Raw genomic sequence first — 23,006 nt, forward strand, 5'->3', positions numbered from 1 at the left:
GTGAATAAAGACAACACAAATGAAAGAGCAGTCGGCCAAAGGGGTCGGCGGGAATAGGTAAGGCACTGGGGGGGGGGACCGTAAGCCTCGTGTGATGGCCATCCCCCGCTAATGTCAAGCCCATAATTTCCTGCGACAAAACTCCACGAGCCGACAATGAAAAGAAAAGAAGAATAAGTGAAAACATAGAAGGAAACATCGGAGAAGAGCAAAATGACAAAAGAGAAATATCGCAAAAACAAGCAGTCAGGCACAACAAAAGTATGAAACAATTTCACTAATGATCACAAGTTACAACATGAAGCCGCAAAATTACAAAGAACAAGTTGCAACATGAAGTAGTAGAGTTACAGAGAACAAGTTACAACATGAAGTTGCAGACAGAGAACAAATTACAATGTAAGGTGGCCAATTACAACGACCTACAGCTAAACACGACATAAAGTTGTGAAGGCGTAGCAAACTGAAGCCTGAACAGATCATATTCCAGTAGAAGTGGCAGATAGAGATCTCTATCACTACGACATGCCGATAATGCCCGAGGTTACCTCTGAGAAAATCAACAGGGATGTAATGAGGCAATTAATTGACTTGTACGGTGAGAGCAATTTCCAAAATGCCGTCGGGAACCGCTCGCTTGCAGGGGAGGAGCAGGAGGAACTGTTGGAGAATGTGAAGATAGGTTGGAAAGCAGGATAGGAATCACCTCGAAGACAAGCTCAGAGGCAGGATATGAAGAGAGAGAATGAAATTTTGTATGAGCAAGGCGAGGTTGAGCTTTGGGAGAAGAGGTTCGAAGCCAGAGTCTCGAACAGTAGAGAATAGCAAGACCCATCATAGAAGTCGCACGGTGTGCTACTAGGGAGAATCAACCATCAGCGGGCAAGATCGTTCGGGGCTACCACTAAGGGCGCTCGGGATTAAATCCTTCTCAAGGAGAGCAACCTGCTCCATAGACACTTCATGAGGTGGAAGCTCCTGCACACACACGGCCCTCAGGTCACATTGGGGATTTTGGAGGACATGAGTCTTCTTCTGCTCCAAGTTGTTGTTGTAACCAAGGTTCCAGGCATCATCACAGATGCTGCGGACATAAGACAACTCCTCCCGCAGACCCCGAATGGTAACATCACGGGCCTCTAAAGCGCACCCCTACCTCAGTCCGATCAGCCTCCAGATCCCTCGTTTGCTTCATTTCCTCATCCAAGGCCTTTCTTTTGTCCGCCAGAGACTTGGAAGCCTCCACAAACCGCTCCATTAGCCATTTGTTCGTCCTACCGTCGGAGTCCTACTGCTTGCACAGATCTCAATTTTCGGCTTGCAATTGCTCAAGCTCCTGCTGACAGTCGTCAAGAGACTTTTGCAACCCCTCCCTCACCTCAGAGGCAAGTACCATCTCGAGATGCAGAAGGCCCACCTCTTTCTGGGACCTCGACAAGTCAGCGAGGGCCTCCTTAACTTCTTCTTTCTTCTTTCGCTCCTTCGCTGCACAACCTAAAGCTAGCTGCACAAAGTGTCCTGTTCTCGCTCGCCACCTCCTCTCGACCATCCATAATAAAAGCCGCCAGACGCTCCAAGCCCTACCATAGAAGTCCGGGTCAAAATCAAAGTAGGAAATGAAAAGAAGTATGGTGAGTTTGCATGCGAAGATCTTAACCCAGCGAACAGCCTCTTGAGCCTGCCGTCCACCTTGCGAATGCGGTCGACAAGGCTCACTGAAGCCGTCGGTCGAAAGTCTGCCGGAATCTCATCAGTAGCCTTATTGTCCTCGCTAGGGGCCACAGGCACCTTGGCTACCTCAGCCAAAGGAGCGCCCACCGTTGGCTCCCCGACTAGAGTAACAGGCCCTACCACTTCATCTCCAGTTGAGGCAACCTCAACTGCAGGAATGGTTTCAGCGGTAGACTCAAGGACATGTGGTTCGAGTTGAATGTCCGCAATATGGCACAAGGAAAGTTTGCGATCATCGTTATCTTCTTGGGCGACAACAACTCGGGCCGGATAACGAGCACCACCATAGAAGGACCTCTGGGAGGAACGGGGAGGTCGTCAGAATCGGATCTGAAGGGAGAAATCCTCTGGGGCCTTTTTCTATTCCCCTCCACCGACGGCTGGGCGAGTGGTTGGGGGCTCAAGACGTGACCTCCCTTATCGAAAAACCTACGTTGGAGCACAAATTGGCTGGGGGAGCCAAGTACCTACGAAGGCTGTCCTAGCAGTCCAAAAAAAGGTCGTCCGGATGAGCCTTCACCCAAGCACAGACGAACTTAAGCCTAAGTAGCTCGTCCGGGGTTGCGCTAGGGTGACGACCCTTGTCACTGTCCACATTCCCCCATATAGCGAAAATAGGGAATAAGTGCCAATTGGCCTGGCTGATAGGGAACTCCCATCCCTCACCAGATAGAAAGAAGAACTGACGATTCCACCCCCTTACGGTAGTATACTGTGACTCCAACCGAGTCAACGCATGGACTGGTCTGAAGTCGTAGATGTGACAACCTCGCCTCAAAATATTGTGGGTAAGGAAAAACTCGCGTGCCATAAGATCCTGGTAGTTGGCTCCGACCTCTTCCAACGTGCGACACCAGACGACGCAGCACGACACAAGGATCCTCCATGCGCTAGGAGGGAGCTAAGCAGGCACCAACTCAAAGAAGCCCAGCAGCTCTCACTCAGGTCGATAGAAGGGCAGGCCGAGGCCACAGGAGAACATGGCGGGGTACACCGCAACCTTGGTGGCGTAATTCTCATAATCTACCGCCCTTTCAGTAGGAGGAGGCACTACGAATTTCACCGTCCGAGGAACCCTATAGGTCTCCTTAACGTCTCTTGTTCAACAGAAGTCACCTCTGAACGTCACAAGAAACTTGCAAACTCCTCTGGAACGGTGCCTCCTTGACTGTCGGCAGCACGGGCAGTGTCAGAAAGTTGCGATGATTTATTGGGAGCCATTGGTAATCACATTGAAAGAAGATAAGCTAGGGGAACGATGCAAAGAGAGGTGTTTGAAAGTGGAAAAAGAACACAAAATACCAAGTTGAAGAGGGAATGAGCAAAGTAACCTATAGCTGAGAGGAAAAAGGGCTTTATATAGGTAAGATTGACGGTTGATATCCCAAGGCAGTAGGAACTCACGCGCCCCGCTGAGTACCATAATCCCACGATTGACGCGATTCCAACAGATCGTATCCAATGACGTGGAGTAATGATGAAGGGATTGAAGGAGCATCATTTGATGCGAAACATTACTGTCAAAATACATCCATGAAAGCTGAAGACAAACCGTTGGAAGATATAGAGTAAAGACAAAAATCTCACTCGGACATAGCTGGGGAACAGGAATGCAACAGGCGAGCACCAAAAAGTCCGCAAACCTCGCCCCAGGAAAGAAAAGGTTGTGTAGTCTCAAGTGTAAAAATTGATTAACCAAGGGAGCAAAGGGAGAATTCTCCTCAGACCCATCCGAGAGGAATTGGTGGGGTAACTATAAGGGAATTTTTTTCACTTCACAAGCCCACTGGGTCTCAGCCCGATACCCAGCCCCAAGGTCCAAACTTACGCGTGAAGCAAGGCGCTTATAAGGAAAAGTAATCAGGAGACTGATTGGACGAATAGGCCTAACATCGCTCGGCCATGCTTTGATCATGGGGACTTGTACAGGGCAGAATAGGAAAGACGGAGAACTCTCAATTCTCTAACATGGGAACATCAAAGGACCACTAAGGATAAAACAAATCAGGGAACCATATCGCATCAATGGCACCACTACCCAAACTACACGTCACATTAATGATGTCGTCGTAGAGCTACACCACATTAAAGAACCCTGACAAAAGGAACAGTGTAAAGGATATAGACTCCATAGGGGCAGATACGATCTATCCCACTTCCTGGCTCCCGATATAAATAGCAATTCGTTGGTACGAGTAACGTTCTTTGATCCCTAGGCTCTCTCCTAGTTGCTTTTTCTCTATTTTTGTAAGCCCAGTTTCAAAGACGTGAATTGTTGAAACCTAAGTCAAAGGCGTACGAAACACGACAGTAACAAGTTAGATTTTATTATATATTTTATATCTTAACATTGACATAGGTATTGTTCACACGCATTATTTCATATAAAATTTCACAATATATATCTATCCTCTCTTAAGAATATATATATATATATATATATTTATAAGAGAGGTGTGATTCTTTATTTATTGGGATAGGAGATCACATTCCACAATAATTAATTAATGAATTAATATAAAAAAAAATAAGAAGCCGACATGCACTTTAGTAGAAGTGAGAAAAGCAACTTGTGGGTTAGATTGTGTTTGGTTCACAAATAATTTATTATTATTTATAAATTATTTTTTTATTATTTTTTATTTTTTATTATTAATTACATGATCATCTCAACATTCTAACGTACTCTTAATTAAAGGAGAAAAAAAAAAGAAAAAAAGAAAAGAAAAGAAAAGCAGGTGGTAAGTTGGAGGAAAGGAACATGCGTGCATAGTAATTGCATAATTAGAACACCAACGAACATCAAACTGTCCCATGGTCGGTGGTGTGTCAGCCACTATCTATCTATTTCTCTTTTTCTAGATTACATCGAACATTAATGTGTCCTTAATAGATTTCCCCACACATCAACCTTTTTGGTTTTTTTTTAGAAACTTCTCACCATTCCAAACATATTTTGGTTGGTGCCATTAGCTGCTCTGTGATCATAGGGAAAGAAAGAAGCAAAAAAATCATGCTCCCAGCTCCACAATTAATTAAAGTGCTCCATTTCTTAAAAAAAAAAAAACAAAAACAAAACAAAACAAAAACAAAAACAAAAATCAAAATCAAAAGCACTTTTCTCACTTGGTAGATATGGTATTTTCCATCAATTTTAGATTTTTTTTTTAAAAAAAAAAAATTAAGGTTAACTAATGCAAAATTATTAAATGAATTTTTAACGGTTTTGCAAATTAAGATTTAGATTTTCAACTTTTACAAAATTGATAAATAAATAAATTAAAAAATTATTTTTATCAGTCACTATTTATTATTCTACATTCTATAAAAAAAAAACATGTGTGAAATGTGAGTAAAGGATGCATAGTATTTTTCAAATAAATTTAAAACGACGATCGGAGATTAGGTATCTTCGTCAATCTCCTTTATAAAATTAATAGTATGCCATATGTTAGCCTTGGATTGGCTGGCACATTAGAATTAATATGTCAGGTTAGGCATTAGTTTTCCAAAAAGAGATTGACGAAGATTGTGAGTTTTTTATTTTTTATTTATTTTTATGCATCAATTTTTCAAAGATGAAAAACATATACCTCGATTTGCAAAAACATAAAAACCCAGGTAATAATTTTAAAATTAATTTCGAAAACAATTCAAAAGACTCTTTATGGTCTCAAAAAAAAAAAAGTGTGCAAGATAATAGTGTGACATAGAGTTTTCTAGGCCCTGTTTGGATTGATAATTAAGATGTAATAAATTGAGATAGTTTTAAATGAGTTAAATAAAATATTATTTAAATATTAGTTTTTAATATTATTATTTTAAAATTTAAAAAATTTGAATTATTTATTATATTTTATATAAAAATTTAAAAAAATTATAATAATGATATAAAATGAGTTGAAATCACTTCTCAATCCAAACCGGCATAAGTTACACCTGCCTATAAAAATTATATATGTTGAAATCACTTAAATTATTTTCCAATTGTGATTAAAGAGAAGATTATCCAAAACGTTTCTACTATCAGGCTGAAGAAAAAGTGCATGTTGGGGAGCTGATCAATAATTTCTGTTGAATGTATTTTTGCATTCAAAACCCTCGTGAGGTTAATGAGGCTGGAAACTGCAAATTTGAATTGATTACCCAAACCCTTCTGTCCATTGATACGTCCAAGTAAGTACTATAGGTATTCATTTTTGCCCAAAAACCAAAACAAAACAGTGAAAACAAGAACAAGAACTTAATTGATGATGATGGTTCCAAAGAATTTGCCTTTCTCAAAGTAGATACTGTAGTATAAAACTCCTGAAAAGGATGTCCTTGTCCATTTTGTTTCACCCCATTTTTGTCCAACGAAAGACCAAAAGATTTACAGAGCCACCAACAAACAAAAACATAACCTACCTAAAGAAACCACCTTCTGGTCATTTTTCTATGAAACCCTATGCCACTGATCTTCAATGTCCACTAAATACTGACCCACAAAAGAAGGCAACTTTGACCCACAAAGGTTCGAACGATACGGCCACTTCCCCAGAATTTCGAAAACCCTACCAAAACCCAGAAAAGAGTGAGGAAAAAGCATTTTCTGGAAATGGTAAAATGCTGCACTATTTGTCTAGACCTTGGCCGGGGGTTGAAATAGAAAGGTCAGGCGAAGCAAAGGAATCCCCGCCATCAACCAGTCCGCCTTGATCATCAGCACCGCTCACCTGCCAGGTGCCGTACGCTGCGGAAGCCAGCGAAGTTCCGATGCCACTCCCGCCGCCAAAGTCACCGACTTCAGGAAATGCCCAAGCCCCAGCTCCGGCCAACCCAAGACTCATCTCTTCGAAACCAGGTATTGTTGACCCGTACCCGTACGTCCCGCTCAGCCCCAAGAACCCGGCCGGACCCTGCGAGTTCAGCAAGAAGTTGAAGCTCCCAACGGCACCACCCACTGTCGCCACGTTCTCGTTTAGGTTCACATCGTGCGAGACCATCTCGGGTAAAACCGGACTGGTATTGGAGGGTAAGGCCTCACTGTTCACGGCAGATGAAGACGAAGAAGACGAGCAAGATGAAGTACTAGTATTAGAGCGAGAGCGCTTGGCTATACTCTTGCGGGTGCCACCCCCAACGGGGACGTTGCGGAGGGTCCCGCCCTGGGTCCAGTAGCGGCGGCAGGACTTACAGAAATGGCGGGGCTGTGAAAGGTTGTAGTTGTTGTAGTAGCAGAACTTGGTGGAGGTGGAACCGCAACGAGGACAAGGGAGGGGCTGAGTCTGTGGCGGTGGAGGATAACCGAAGCTTTGCTGGAGCCTCGCCGCCGGTTTTTCATCGGCGGTCTCGGATGGCATTTTTGTAGGGCGTGCAGCTGGTATATGTTTTGGGCTTTGTTTTTTCTTGGTTCCTTGGAAGAAATGTGGAACAAGAAGACAAAACTATGCAGAGAGGGGAAGATTCAAGATTGTTAAAGAACAAACAAACAAGGCGCGACGAGCAGATGTCTTGGAAGTAGTGAGTGGGATTTTATACCCACAGGGAGAGAGAGAGAGAGAGAGAGAGAGACTGTAAACAGGTGAAACCGGGAAAGGATGGAGCTGCTGAGTACCTTCAAAGAGTGGGGAATTTTGGATAGCTGGCCAGCTGTGTTGCAATCGGTGGTTTGTAGACTTGTAGTACCGTACTCCGTAAAGTGTTATAAGGCTCGACGCGTGGCTCAATTAATAGAGAACATTCAATTATGAAATTATTTTTATTATAAAATAAATATGATAAATTATATTATAGATCATAAAAAATTACATTATTTTATAAATTTCTTTTTATAAATTTCTTTTATATATGTAATACTTCTCTTTTATTTATTTTTAATTTGGATTATTTTGAGATTGATTAATAATATAAACTTTTTTATATAAAATTCTAAAACTTTCTTTTTTTTATTTCTTCTTTTCCTTAAAAATGAATTGGCCAAAATGATCTTGATTTTTGTTTAAAAAATTTTACATACCACACTTGTATCCCACAATATCTATCCGATTATGATGAGTAGATATTGTACATTAACCTTTGAATTTTCCTTTTTATTTAGAAGCCATGCCAAACAATTTAAATAATTTATTAATTAAAAATTGAAAGTATAACAAAACTAACTGCAAATTTTTTAAAAAAAAAAAAAACATAGTAGGGCGTGACAAACTGATTTTCCACCCTTTTGGCAAATATTTATCTTCCGAATGTTTGTTGATGTTCATGCATGGTTTCTAATATACTATATAATAGGTCATCAATATTTTATCATTTTAGAATTATTTTATAATTTAATAATGATTTGAGAGAAGAATTGAAAAAAGTCTAAAGGTGCGTTTGGATGTTGAACTGAGTTGAGTTGAAATGATAAAATATTATTAGAATATTATTTTTAAATATTATTATTATTTTAAAATTTAAAAAAATTAAATTATTTATTATATTTTATGTTAAAATTTAAAAAAATTATAATGATAAATTGAAATAAATTGAATTTCATTTAATTTCTAATCGTATCCGTAAAATTTTATTCTTATCCTTAAATTTAAGTAGGAAAATTAATTTTAAAGTAGGTAAGGTTTGCACATTTTATTTAAAAAAAATAGATAAATTTAAAATTTATATAAAAAAATTTTATTTTTTATTTAAATGTACATATTTATATATAAATATATATTTAAATAGGAGCTAAAAAAATAGAATAATTAAAGACTAGTCGTTGAATGAGATCAGAGATTCACCCTAGAACTAAAAGTAAAGAAAGAGAGAGTACTCGAGGGATAGAAGAACAGTCGGGTGAAAATGCACAGGAGGACCCACAGCATCATCAATGCTGGGCTGCTCTCTCTCTCTCTCTCTGGCTGCTTGCCTGTGCCGGATTTCTCGGCTGCCTTAAAATCTCTCAGCTCCTTTGATTGAGCAACTCTGTTCCCATGTTCTTCTTCGTCAATGGTTTTTTGTTTCTTTTTTTGTTTCTTAAATTTCATACACTACTCACTCTCGATCGTAAGCAAATTTCCCCGACAGAGCATCTGACCTAGATCTGAGCTGCAGACATAGATGTCAGTACTCACGGAATTGATGAGACCCTTTGGTTCTGCAACTTTGACCAGGTTGAATTGGCCCCCGAGTCCCGACCAGCACCAGACCATGCTTGCCTCCCTCCCATCCAGACTCAAAACTTCCGCCACCGGCCACTGATTATAATTCCCTACCATATATACTTTCTATGACTCCTATTGATTACCAGATATTCTATTTTGAATTGTAAAGAAGTACATTTATATTATTTATTATTCATTTAATATTATACAAAATATTTACATCGATATGAATAAATATTGTAAATTTGTTTTCATTTGATATATAAATAATAGTAAAATATTATATTTTATAAATAATAGTAAAAAAATAATAAAAAAATATTAAATAATAATAAATAATAGTAAAAAATAATAATAATAATAATAAAATAATAAATAATTTTGAGATATTCTGAATATTCTAATAATACTTCGAATATTCTCAATATCCAAACTAGATTTGTTACTTGAGTCTCTTAAATTCTTGTTCTCGAATTCAAACGAAGACTTTAGTCCAAAATATATGATAATGAGTTTTCTTATATATCAGTCAATATTTATTCTCATACTTCATATTTGTATTTTTTTCTTTTTTTATAAGATGTGGAGTATGAAATAGTGAATAGTAGCTGATGAGAAGAATTATTCTATAATAAAACTCGTGTTGCAAGATTCATAACTGTGTAAGCCACGTTCATTCTCTTTGAAAAAAATAGAGTCCATCATTAAAAAAATAATCTTTTCATAGAAGTCTCATATTTATCTACTTTTTCTATAAAAGAAATGAACTAAACTTGCTCACTCTAAAACTACAAAATATCAAAAAAAATTTAAATTTTAAAATATATTTGAATTAAAAAAAAAAAAATTGTACAAAACCTCAATCCCACAAGCATCCAAATAAGTTTGTTACGACGAGTACCATCTTCGCTCTATGCTAACGTGGATTCATTGAATAAATTGCGGTCGCAGAAGCTTCGACCAAAAAGTGTTTGGACACACAATTATGGTTGTACCCAACTCTCGAGTGGTTTGGATGTTGATGTTCCATTGAATGATTGTGTTGAGAGACATGTGGACAAAAATAATAATAATGATGATGAATTATACCTTATTGCAAACGAAAATTAAATATTGTACTAGTCATGGACTCACCTCCCCGTCATCATTTTTATTTTCTTCCATCATATTAAAAGACAAATAATTCCGTATATTTAATATTTCTTGCAAAGAGGCATCGTATTTAAACGGAACAATCATATTTTAGAGAAATTCTGTTTAATTTTTTTAATTAAAAAAATAAATATAACTAAGATAATTTTTTTTTATTAGTTTTGCTTGGCAATAGAGTGAGGATTCAAATTTAAATATCATATAAGAAAAACGTTAAGGTCTTTTGTATCAGATGACATAAGATCTGGTCTCTAAATAAAAAAACAGTAAAAAGAAAAAAGAATAATAAAAAAAAAAACCTATCGTGTAAGAAATCGGGGTTGATGCCATCTAGCCGAATATGTTGACAATTAGATAAATTAAGCTCCAATTGTTATGTGAGAGCTTGGGATCTGTATGTTGTGTTGGTGCATGCTGATATTAAAAGGTAATGAGAAAAGAAAAAATGGATGCTGGTGGTTAACTTCATCTTCTGCTTACTCAGCCCTCTTCATCTTTGGATCGGGAAGGTATTATTTTACGCTCTGAGCTATCACGTTATGGAAACTTTGGATCTAGTTTAGTTATGTGTACGGGTGACAATATGTGATAGGACCCATGAATCCAATACGAATATGATATGAAATTAGTGAGTTTGAATTTTATATAAATAAGTTCAAGTCAAAATAGGTTGACTTGTATTAGTTGGAGGGGCGCCCAAGTGGGGCTGACCCCCTCCTGCTTGTAACGCATGGCTTAAAGCCATGCGTTACTTGTAACGCATGTAACGCATGGCTTTAAGCCATGCGTTACTGCTGTTACACTTGAATATTGAAGGCTGGCCTTTAAGGCCGGCCGTGCAGATCAATTGTGTTTTTGGGACTATCTGAAAAATAGAAAAAGACTCTCTCTCTTTTTGTTCTCTCTTGATAAAATACTTAGGCTGTGGATTGATTAAGTGTTACTCTAGTTCTATACTACGTAGTACACTTTTGCCACTAAGAGGAAACGCTTGGAGTTTATCAATCTGGAAAAACTTGTGGAGCAATTCTTTAAATTGAGCTTGAGGTATTTTTCCGCTGTGCATTCTAACAACTTGAGAAAACACGATTAATAAATTGGTCAATAATGTTTAACCCAGAGTCAACCCTCAATAACGGTACCGATTTAGATTTTATTGTAAAATTATAATTTTATTATTGTGGGGTTATAATATTGGTATTTTCAATATGTTTATGTTTTTATTGCTGGGATTGTAATTTTAGACATATGCTCATATTTTTTATTGTTGGGTATGTAATATTGGTTTTATTATATGTTAAAATATGAAAATATTGATATTTTTTGTTAATAGGTAGTCTTATTTTTTATTTTTTTTCTAAAACGAATTGAAACGGATCATGTTGTGTAGACTCATTTCTAATTATTTATTAAACAGACCGTGTCATGTCACCCTTTATTTAAATGGGTCATGTTAGGATTTGAAGGTCCAACCCGTTTAGCATAATGAATTGTATTCGGATTGACTCATATACTCGAATGTCCATGACTTAACACAACACGAACCTGATCCACAAGTACGAATTTCTCTCCCTAGTTATATGATAGACGATATAATTTAACGATCAAATACTAATAGAGGATTTAAATTACTATAAAGTTTAAAGTGATAGCTTGAGGTGAAAATTAATGGATCTCATAGTTGGATATATAGATTGAAAAAGAAAATTAATCTTAAACCAGGATACAGTGTAAAAGCTACTTTATACTCTCTGTAGATGCAAGAGATTGTCACCAATCCTCCAAAGGGGTAGATTCTAGATGTAAGATTTTCGCTAGGATTAGGTGACTAAGTTGATAAGTTTTGATAGGATTAGATGACTAAAATGATAGAGTTTATCCTATCATTAAGTTTGTAATTTTGGATAAATGTAAATTATTTACTGACTTTATCTATAACATTATTAAGTTTATCTTGGAGGTATTAGAGGTTGTTTAAATAAGTCATAAGTATGAAAATCGAGTCTCAATGAATCTGCACTTATCCAGAAAAGAGGTTGAATTAAAATCTGTTACTGCAGAGAAGATTTAGCGCAAATGTTAGCATTCCGTCAGGAGATGTCTTCGCAACAGATTCAATCGGTCAGCAGAGTTCTACTGAAACTAAAACTGCTTTCAGATTATTTATTTAAGGGATCCTACTGGTTAGGATCTATAAAGATTCAGATCTAGATATTTTCTAGAGCACTTTCCAATGCATATTTTGATGAAAAAATTCCTTGAAAAATTTTCATATTGTTTTTCTCTCAAAGAGCATGATCACGCTCCATGTTAGAAAATTGATTGGTCGAGTTTTAACCACTGGAGTTCTATGAGAAAAGTCAATGTTTAAAGATCATCAGAAGTTCTGGCTGCTACTACGGTAAAGACAAACGGATCGTTTGTCTGGTCAAGTAAGAGAGACAATTAACAAAGGTTTTGTAATTGAGAACTTACTTGTAATTTGATTTTCAAATAATAAAATTAATTTTTCTGGGTTTGGCTGCCCCATAAGGTTTTACCTTTAAAGAGTTCTTTAAAGAGTTTTCTTTCGTAACCAAAATTGCTGTTGCACTTTATTTATTCTATATATTTGATTATTTATCAAATTATCACATAACGTACGACTAATCAATTTGATTGATTGTGTGGTGAAGCGTGAGATCTAAATACATGGGTATTTGGGTAATTCCAATTGGCATCAGAGCATGGTTCACTCATCCAAGTATGATCCGTGCCCATGTAGATCATGACGTCGTCGTTATATGTCCCGCCACACTTCAATGGTGAAAATTATGCTTATTGGAAAGTTCGTATGACGGCTTTCCTTAAGTCTTTGTATGAACTTGTGTGGTATGCAATTGAACGAGTATGGACTAAGCCCAAGACATCTCTTGATGCTTAGACTAGAGATGAGATCACTAATTGCAATTGGAATAGCAAAGGACTTAAAGTTATTTTTATGGTTGTATCTCCAGATGAATTTAAAAGAATCTCAATGTGTGAGATTGTCAAAGAAGCTTGAGATATTTTGGACGCTACACATGAAGGCTCAAGAATTGTAAAAAATTTGAAATTACAAATGCTAACCTCTAAATTTGAGGAGATTAAAATGCTAGAAGATAAGAGTTTTAATGATTTTTATGCTAGAATTAATGATATTGTTAATTTCAAGTTTAATCTCGGTGAGAAGTTGGAGGATTCAAGGGTCGTGAGAAACATTTTAATGTCCTTGCTTGAAAGATTTCGCCCAAAGGTTACAACTATTGAGAAAAGTAAAGATTTGGATGCTATTAAGGTTGAAGAATTGGTCGTCTTCTTGCAAACATATGAGTCATCACTTCCTCAAATAAGAAAATATAAGTCCATTACTTTAAAAACAGTAAAAGAGGATCAAGATTAATTTTCTGATAAAGAAAATTTGAACGATGAGGATATAGATCTCATTACAAGGAAGTTCAGAAAATTTTTGTTTAACAAGAAAGATAGTGGAAGGCAAAAACAATGCAAGGGAGTTCCTGCAAAGAAAAAATATTCTGAAAAATGGAATAAAGAAAAATCTAAAAAAATCAATAAAGTAAAGTGCCATGAATTCTTAGGATATGGTCATATAAGAACTGAATGTCCAAACTTTAAGAAAAACAAAGGAAAAGCACTGAATGTCATACTTATTGACAGTTTAGAATCTGAAACTTCAAGTTCATCATCTGATGATGAAGATTCTTTTATTACTTTTTCTACTGTTGTTAATGATTTTTCTAATATTGTGCAAACAAAATCTGAAAATAAATTTGATGATAGTGACTCGAATATAGCTATTGTTGATGCTGACCATGAGCTGAGTGTACATGAAGCATATAATGATTTATGTGAAGAAATGGTCAAGCTAACAAAACTCAATAAACTCACAGCTGTGGAGAATGAAAAGAACTCAATAACCTTGCTGAAGCACTGAAAGTTTCTGATATTGAAGTATCAAGGCTAAATGATCAAAATGCTACACTAGAAAGAGAATTAAAAACTTTTCAAGTGTGCAAACAAAAATCTGCAACATAGAAATTGGAAGAAATGTTGAGCTTTCAGAAGTCGAGTCGTAATAGAACTAGCCTAAGATACATAACTTCGAAAGGCAAAGAACATTAAGCCTCATCATCCACTGCCACTACTTCTAAAGGTATTGTATTTGTCAAATGAAGTCAAAGTATAAATACTCAAAATCATGTTGTATCCAAGTCAGTTTATTCAAAAAATTTGCATTAAAAATCCACCACAAAAAGGCTGAAAAATAGTAAGTATGTAAGTAAGTTTATTCTTACTTGTCATCATTGTGGTGTTGTTGGTCATATAAGTCCATATTGCTTTAATTTGAATAAAGTGAAGAAAAATGGAGGTGAAAGAAAGTTAAAAAGGAAGGGAAAGACTCTAGAAAATCAAGTTGATGAGATGAGTCAACAAATCACCTTCATAAGTATCAAGCTTGGTAAACTAGCAGAATTTTATCTTCATAACAAAAAAAATATCATACAAAGTGGTGTTGATAAAAATAATAGGTCAAAATTTAAACCAAAATGGGTGATCAAAGAAGATATCGTGTCACATTAATAGGACCACTTGCATATTCTTGCATTCATTGCATATCATTAGCCTCGGACATGCATTTTTGTTTAGTTTAGTTTTATGTTTATGTTTTTCAGTTTAATTTTTTCTGTTTTGTTTCTAATTTTTAAAAGAAAGTGCATGCTTAATATGTCTAGATTTGAGCACTTGTGTTCTCACATGGTAAACTCTAGAACTTATGCATCTCTCTATTTTGTGCGGTCCACTTTGTGTATACTAACTCTACGGGTCATCTTAACAAAGTTCATTTACAAGTACTGTGAGGAACTTATATGTATGTTTATTATAATTAAGTTCCATATTTATTATTAAGATGCTCATCATAGACGGAGTTCATGCCTTGAATTGACTAATATTAGTTGAATGTAGTACAATAATAAAGGGATCTCCCTTTGCCAAACACAAATGGTTTCTCCATATAGAAAAAATCGGTGTTGAATCATTGTGGGAAAAGATAAATACCTTACCCGTTTCTGTCCCTTAAGTGCTTATAGAAAGAATCGCTACTCAAATCATTGTGAAAAAAATATAAGCAACAAAAATGGACATAAAAAAAAAAGGGTTGTGCAAACTATTGTTTTGAGGAGATACTCATGTATTTAGGCCCTAACATAAAATTTGATTTTTGAGGTGAGTGACAATCTCTTGGGAGCATCTATAAGAAGAAAATACTCATGAATGATATTATCAAAAATATATTGAAGAAAAAAAGAAAGAAAGAGTTACTTTTCTATATAAATTTGCTCACTCACACACTCATATGAAATTTGACATTGATGATCTTATGAGGTGTGAATATTCATTGTGATTGGTGCAAATAAGAGAGTGTATTTTATTGTATTTTTTGTTAGTGAGATTATGTTTGATCTGAGGTGCATCTAGGCATGTTATTTTCCTCAATTTTCTTTATATATATAAGAAAAAGATTAATTTATTGTTATTTGTATTTATTGTTTATTTTATATAAAATAAATAAAGTGGTGAAAATATAAAATATATGTAATATTTTTTATTTTTGAGGTTGGGTGAATGTTGGGTATTTGTGATTCTGAAGTAGAAGTTAGGGAGTTAGTTTCTGGTTTATTGGCATAAGTCCCAGTGGAATTCTAAGGCACAAAGCACATGCACAGTCGCTAGTCACTTAAGTGACTCAAGATAACTTCTTTGTCAATCTCATTCGATTATTTCGTGATTTCGACTAAGTCCAGATAATCTTCATATACGATTCGGTATCACGGTAAGCGCACATTAATCAAATCCCTCTCTTTCTCAAATTCTAGGGTTTGGCGCATATATATGGAGATTGGGTTGTTGATAGTTGATACGTGAAGTTGGGGCTTGGATTGTTGTTGAGTTGTGTATGCATTTACACATAATCCCATGGATATAATTTATTGATATATAAATGCATGATTTTTGTGGGTTAAGTGCTTATATATCTCAGTTTTAATCAAATGCCTACCAAGTGTTTGTGTTTATACCTCAACCATATCATAATCTATATTTGAGCGTATTTGCTGTGATTTTCTTACTTGTACATCTAGAACATAAGAGTGATTGGTCTTTGTGGAAACTGAGACACTTCCGAGTGGTTTATCATGTCATTCACGTATGACAGCTATCATTGGAAATACAACAAGTGTTGGATATTATCATTGGAAATATAGTGATTCTTGTCAGTTTAGTGACAAAAATGGAGAGTGTAGAGAAGAGCTTTGATTTTTTTGTATTGTGAAATTCAGGGGAAGTTTAAGTAAGCGTGTTGTTTAATGAATTTGCTCGAGGGGGAGTTGAATGATTTTTTTTTTGTATGTTTAAGATAGTTTAATATTGAGGAGGAGAACTAATTATAATATTGAGGGGGAGAAATAAATTCTGGTTTGCAAAAATTACTTTAGAAATTTTTATTTGATGGTTGATTTCATTCAAGTTAATTTTTGTTGGACATAATTTTGATGTTGGACTAGAACATGCTTAAACTTTAGATCATGTGAACTTTGATAGTCTTCTTGATTATTTGCTTGGAATTTCTACTCGGTTTCTTGGTCCGATATTGTGTTTTGACAGGCCTATATTACATTCATTAAACTTTATTTTGTCAGTAATCTGCCAAATGGGGAGATTATAGATGCAAGAGGTTGTCACCAATCTGTCAAAGAGGAAGATTGTAGATGCAAAATTTTGGGAAGGATTAGGTGACTAAGTTGATAAGTTTGGATAAGATTAGGTGACTAAAATGATAGAGCTTATCCTATCATTAAGTTTGTAATTTTGGATGAATGTAAATTATTTATTGACTTCATCTATAACAATATTAAGTTTATTTAGGAGGTATTATATGTTGTTTAGATAAGTCATAAGTATAAAACTCAAGTCCTAAGGAATCTGCACTTATCCAGAGAAGATGTTGAACTGAAATCTGTTACTGCAGAGGAAATTTAGTGCAGATGTCAGAATTCCGTCAAGAGACGTTTCGTGACAAATTCGATCCGTCAGTAGAGTCATACTGAAGCTAAAACTGCTTTCAAATTGTTTATTTAAGGGATCCTACTGTTAGGATCTGTAGAGATTCAGATCTAGATATTTTCTAGAGCACTTTCCAATACATATTTTGGTGAGAAAATTTCTTAGAGAATTTTCATATTGTTTTTCTCAAAGAGCGTGATCGTGCTCCATGTTGGAGAACAGATTGATCGAGTTTCAGCCACTAGAGTTTCAGGAGAAAACTCAATATTTGAAGATCGTCAGAGGTTTTGGCTACTATTGCGATAGAGACAAATGAGTAATTTGTCTGGTCAAGTAACAAAATCAATTGACAAAGGTTTTGTAATTGAGAACTTACTTGTAATTTGATTTTTCAAATAATAAAATTGATTTTTTTGGGTTTGGCTGCCTCGTAGAGTTTTTACCTTTAAAGAGTTCTTTAAAGGGTTTCCCTTCGTAATTAAAATTGGTGTTACACACTTTATTTATTCTATGTATTTGATTATTTATCAAATTATCACATAACGTACGTCTAATCAATTTGATTGATTGTGTGGTGAAGCATGAGATATAAATACAGGAGTATTTTGGTAATTTCACTCTCGAATCAAAATGTGTCACATCAATATTTACATCCTAACTTAAGAACATTCTTAATGGTTTTTTTTATCATATCATTTAAAATATATCATCAAAAATTACTTTTTTATTTTATATATTGATTTTTACAATATTCCATACATTAACCTTTTTTTTTTCTCCATCATTTAAATATTTTATTTTTTATTCATTTCAAATATTTTCTCTAACTATCAATAATATTCTCATATATTTTAATATTTGCAATATCTCCCAATATATAATCTCATATAATTATATCGTGTTCTAAAATTCAACTTTAATGTTTGTTTTGTGTTGAGAATTAAGTCTGGGATTAAATAAAATTTTGTGACAACGTCAAGAAAATCAAGATATAATAAAAAAAAGTTTTGCTATTCATCATCTCCACACCCTGCACATCATATTTTTGAAAAAAAAATTAATTTATTCTTCTTAAACTAATTAACTTTTTATACTCATCTTTCATACACCACACATTTAGTAAAAGAAAAAAATAAAATTAAAAAATTATTTATAGTGTATGATGTGAGGATGATTAATATAATTTTTTATAATCAAATCTCATTGGTTGAGTACGTCATAATAGAAAATATTTACATAATAGAAAATATTTACTTCAATTTATGAGATAAGATGATATATAAATAGTAGTATAATAATTTGTAAATAATAGTGAGATGATTTTAGTTAAGATGTTTTATAAGATTTTCGGAAAGATAAATACTTTAGCCACAAAGGAATTACACAAAAGTTAATCCACAAACTGATGTGGCTTGATGCAGTATGTCAAATTGTAAAGTTACTTTTAATATAAAGTAAATCTAACACATCGCGTGAAGTCACGTCATTTTGTGAATTTATTTTTATATAATCTCTTTGTGTTGTAGCAGTTCTCTTTTTGTTTTAAAATTTGAAAAAATTGAATTCTTGTTGTGTTTTGTTTAAAAGTTTGTGAAAAATTAATAATGATTAGATGAAAAAATTAAAAATTAAAAATTAAAAATTAAAAAGTATTTATATCTTCGTGATTGTGATATTTGAAGTTGAGATGAGACAATCTTGCAATCCAAACGGACTTTTTCGGGACGAACTGCTTTTCCTTTCCTGAAAAGTAACAAAATTAATTGGAAGAATGTGCAAAGGCACCAAACACAGAGGAACCGTGCGATGTGGATGAGGGTGAAATAGGATAGAAATGAAATATATGGGGAAAGGTCGGCAATGGGCAAAAGTAGACATGAGTAGAGAGAAATGAATTAAAAATATTTTGAAGTTGTGAACAGTAAAGGATCACTGTCGCAACTTGTCAAATAAAAATCATATACCACATTCATTGGAAGAAACTTTTGAGCAATTTTCTTTATGTTTTAGAGGAAATTGTATTTTACAACATCATTGAGGATGCACTAGGATTGATTCACCCCTACACAATCAAATCACAAATTTATAAAAAATAAATTAAAAAATTTAAATAAAATAATAAATAAAGAAAAAAGAGAAGGGAGTCGACCGACCAAATTCGGGGACCTCTTGCCAGATTTTGGTGGTTTCCGGCCTCCAGCCGCCACCCGAAGGTGATTATCGCGGCCATCTCTTCAAAACATGTCATGTTCCATGGGGCATCTTGTTATTCGAATGCGTAAAAGCCACTTATACGCCACATCCTCTCCAAATATGCACTTAATTAGAAAACGTTTGAGGGTATAAAATTATAAATTATACTTTTCTTTAATTTTTTTTTTATCAAATGCATATTCATTCTATCTTTGACTGTAAATCTCATGGAATATAAAAGCAGATATCATTGGTAACATGAAATATTAGAATGACTAACATATCGTTTTTCTTCCTTTTCTGAAGGGCTTTGAGAACAACTTACAAGCATTACAAACATAAAGTATCCAATACCTCAGAATCAGTTTGAGGGGGTGAAACTAAAGGCAGCTGGAGCTCCTAGCTAGGCTATTAATTTCTCAGCTTTAACATTGCTTGCATCGGATGGAGTTTGTGAGTAGTGAGCCCAAGAGTATCCACATTGTCCTCCTCCCCATCATTCAGCCTCCACTCAAACTCCTGTACTAACCGACCAATTGATGTGCATGCTATTAGGTTTGCCTGAAGAGAACCCGCGCATACTCTCTTTCCTCCTCCGAATGCCATCGTCTTGTACATATCCGTTGGGTCATATTTCTCATCGAGAAACCTCTCCGGCTTCCACTCTTCCGGATTTTCCCATTGTTTCTTGTCCATGTTACATCCGTATATGTTTATTGCAATCTGTCCAGCGGTTCCAAGTAAAATTTTGTTGGCAATAGTAATATTAGAGACAAAATCTAATGAGAAATTATGGGTAGATAAGAAAACAACCAACCTCACTTCCAGCCGGAATAAAGTACCCTCCTAATTGGGTGTCTTCATGTGCATATCGCAAGGGCACTATTGGAACTGGGCTGTGCTTCCTCAAAGTTTCATGGAAAACAGCACTCAGGTATGGAAGCTGAGACAAATGTTCCTCAGCAAACTTTCCAGATCCACAAACATTTTGGATCTGTTGGTAAAGACGATCCTGTTACATGAAGAAGGAATCAGTATTATATAGTTCTAAAACTAATGGCAAATGGATGCACATATCTGTGATGAAATATAACCTGATGAATTGGACTTTTAGCTAGTTCATACAAGGCCCACTCGGTAGTAACCAAAGTAGTATCTGATGTCTCGATGATCGCCTCCCAAACCAACATGGCAATTTGTTCATTGGTAAGTGTTTTTGCCTCAGATAACAAGTAGCTGACATAACAATCTACTTCCTGCATCAAATCCTTGGGAAGGTTACAATAATGACAATGTCTTCAAAGTAATTTTGAAGCTAGGCACTAAACCATTACCTCTCCTGAAGCGAAGCGCTCCGTCTGCTCCTTGATTAGGGCCTTCATCACTACTTTCCTGCGAAAAGCAACTCGCTTAATTTTCTTCTCGAAGCTCTCATTTGGAATCCATTTCAGGTATGGGAAGAAATCTCTCCAATCCACCTCAATTGCACCCTCCATTAATTCGGTTACTAGAATCTTAAATATCTCCTCTCTTGACAAAGTGCTCCCAAGCTCCTCTACATAAATGGATTGCACGTCATGTCCTAAAGCCTGCAAGTTCCATTGTGTTTTTTCACTTAACTAATTAAGTTGGAAATATACTTAACCAAAAAAAAGGAAAAGAAACTCACTTCTTTCAATGCTAGTCCAAAAAGTTCAGACTCAAAAACTTTCCTGAACTTCACAGCTTCGAGGGGAGACTTCTTTATAAGAGCATGAAATTTGCTTGATACATTTTCTATCATGGTAACTCTGTGGCGTTGATGCCGCTTCTGAATGTCAAAGTGAGATGATAATCAAACAAGTTTGGTAACATATTTGTACCCTTGAACTACCATTGTTTTTTTAATTTGTACCCGCATGTTAACCAAAATGAACATTTTGCAATCTAAACTACCAATTTTTGGAAATTTGCACCTAATCAAGATCTAACCATAGATTGATGAAAAATAGTCAAGTGATGCAATTTTAATAGTCAGATCTTGTATTGAGATGCAATATCAAAGATTCAAGCTCACAGATGATTGTAATCCAGGGGTGCAAAATCAAATCTACCCTGGATAAGATGCATGCAAAAAATATAAGAGGATTGAATTGATAAAGTATTCAACCTGAGCATTCGGTCCCAGAACATTTGCAAGTATATGTCGCTTTACCATCTTGTGAAACTCATTGTAGTCACTCGTTGCTACCATACATTTATCCGACGTGAGAATCGTTAGGGCTTTCGTTAAATTTCTTGTTGAGATGGATGAATGTCTGGTCACCATAGCCTGAAAGATTCAAAAACTGGTTTATCCCATGGAAGACACAAAACATGCTCTGTTTTTCAATTATTAAGGAACAGAAAGTTCAGCATACATAACATTGTGATAATCATAAGCTACGAAATGCTAGCCTCGGGATTCTTATGACAACATTCATTCACATACGAGGATTCTAGACACCCACGTCATCATAAGGGAACTTGTTTGCCACGACATGTATACTCAATGTTCTAAAATGAGGGAACAAAATAACCCCTATATGGACTTGAATTCCACATTTTTGAACCAGAGGTCACTTGGAAGTTCAAAATTTACAGATTAAACGGACACCACCTCCTTTTGGGTGTCTACTTTTGGGAGTTCCAATTACTACTAACAAGTGTAAAACAAAGGCTAATCTGGTGACTATCCAACATGGCTCTGGCACCATTTTAAGTACTGATTACTTAAGTTGAATTTAAGAACTGCAGTAGAGTGATATACTCAGTTCAGAGAGAGAAGTTGGAATTGGAAAAAGGAAGCTTAGTTACCTCTTTGGCAACATCTGTTGAATTGAGAACAACAACAGTAGAAGCACCAGTTTTGATGGAATAGATTGGACCATATATCTCAGCCCACCTTGCAAATGTCTTGTGGGGTTTCTTCTCCTTCAGCTGCAGCAAGTTTCCAATAACCGGAAGCCCTGGAACAACTACATCTCCCAATAAACAATGCCCCCCCAAAAAGAACCCATCAATCAATCCCCAAGGAAGAGCAGAAATCAGTAATCAGAACACAACCCATCTCAGTTCAGATCACATATCTTTGAATACAATCGACAGATACCAAGTTTTTAAAAAGAAAACCCAATAACAAACAAAAGGAGAAGAGAAAGGAATCGAGAAACATGGAGTACCGGGTGCCGGAGGGAGTGTGGAACTTCCCATCTTTTGGTTGGAGAAAAATCCTCGGATGATCAGAAAGAAAAGCAAAAGAGAGAGACTACCAAGAGCAACAGATGTGGAAAGGGGCGCAGCAGCTTGGATATCTTTAAGGATATGAGTTAGGCTGGCCATGGACATTGGAGTTGAGTAGAGAGACTCAGATGGGCAGTGGGATAAATAGAAGAATCCGGCTGTGGGTAGATATTAACACAAAAAATAAGCAATGCCATGATTGTGACCGAAGATGACGTGAGATTTGATCGTTCAGTCCCTACTTATTAGTACTCTTGTAGTTGCGGCTTTGGTTCCGGATTATGACTGTTTTTGACGTCAGTAATTCTGAAGGAATAAAATTAACGTAATCGTTATAAAAAAAATTAAATTTATTATTAAAAAATTAATTTTTTTAATATAAATCATATATATATATTTTTTTAAATAATTATACGAAAATTATACAATTCACAATTACAAATATCT

The 23,006-nt window shown here is 35.4% G+C and overlaps 2 protein-coding genes across 2 annotated transcripts; both read right to left on the reverse strand.

Annotated features, from left to right (window-relative positions):
- Positions 1-6,021: 6,021 nt before the first annotated feature.
- LOC108992337 (dof zinc finger protein DOF1.6-like) lies at positions 6,022-7,373 on the reverse strand. Its single transcript, XM_018966869.2, has one exon. The coding sequence runs from the start codon at positions 7,071-7,073 to the stop codon at positions 6,345-6,347; it is 729 nt and encodes a 242-aa protein (XP_018822414.1). The 5' UTR covers positions 7,074-7,373; the 3' UTR covers positions 6,022-6,344.
- A 12,155-nt stretch (positions 7,374-19,528) lies between these two features.
- On the reverse strand, positions 19,529-22,706 carry LOC108992364 (ent-kaurene oxidase). The gene is made up of 8 exons (XM_018966917.2): positions 22,499-22,706; positions 22,134-22,294; positions 21,448-21,609; positions 20,968-21,108; positions 20,633-20,887; positions 20,393-20,554; positions 20,116-20,310; positions 19,529-20,021 (listed from the first exon to the last, which is right to left on the reverse strand). The coding sequence occupies exons 1-8, from the start codon at positions 22,662-22,664 to the stop codon at positions 19,710-19,712; spliced, it is 1,554 nt and encodes a 517-aa protein (XP_018822462.1). The 5' UTR covers positions 22,665-22,706; the 3' UTR covers positions 19,529-19,709.
- Positions 22,707-23,006: the final 300 nt, after the last annotated feature.

This window comes from Juglans regia, chromosome 15 (assembly GCF_001411555.2).
Source record: "Juglans regia cultivar Chandler chromosome 15, Walnut 2.0, whole genome shotgun sequence".
NCBI classification, from domain to species: Eukaryota; Viridiplantae; Streptophyta; class Magnoliopsida; order Fagales; family Juglandaceae; genus Juglans; species Juglans regia.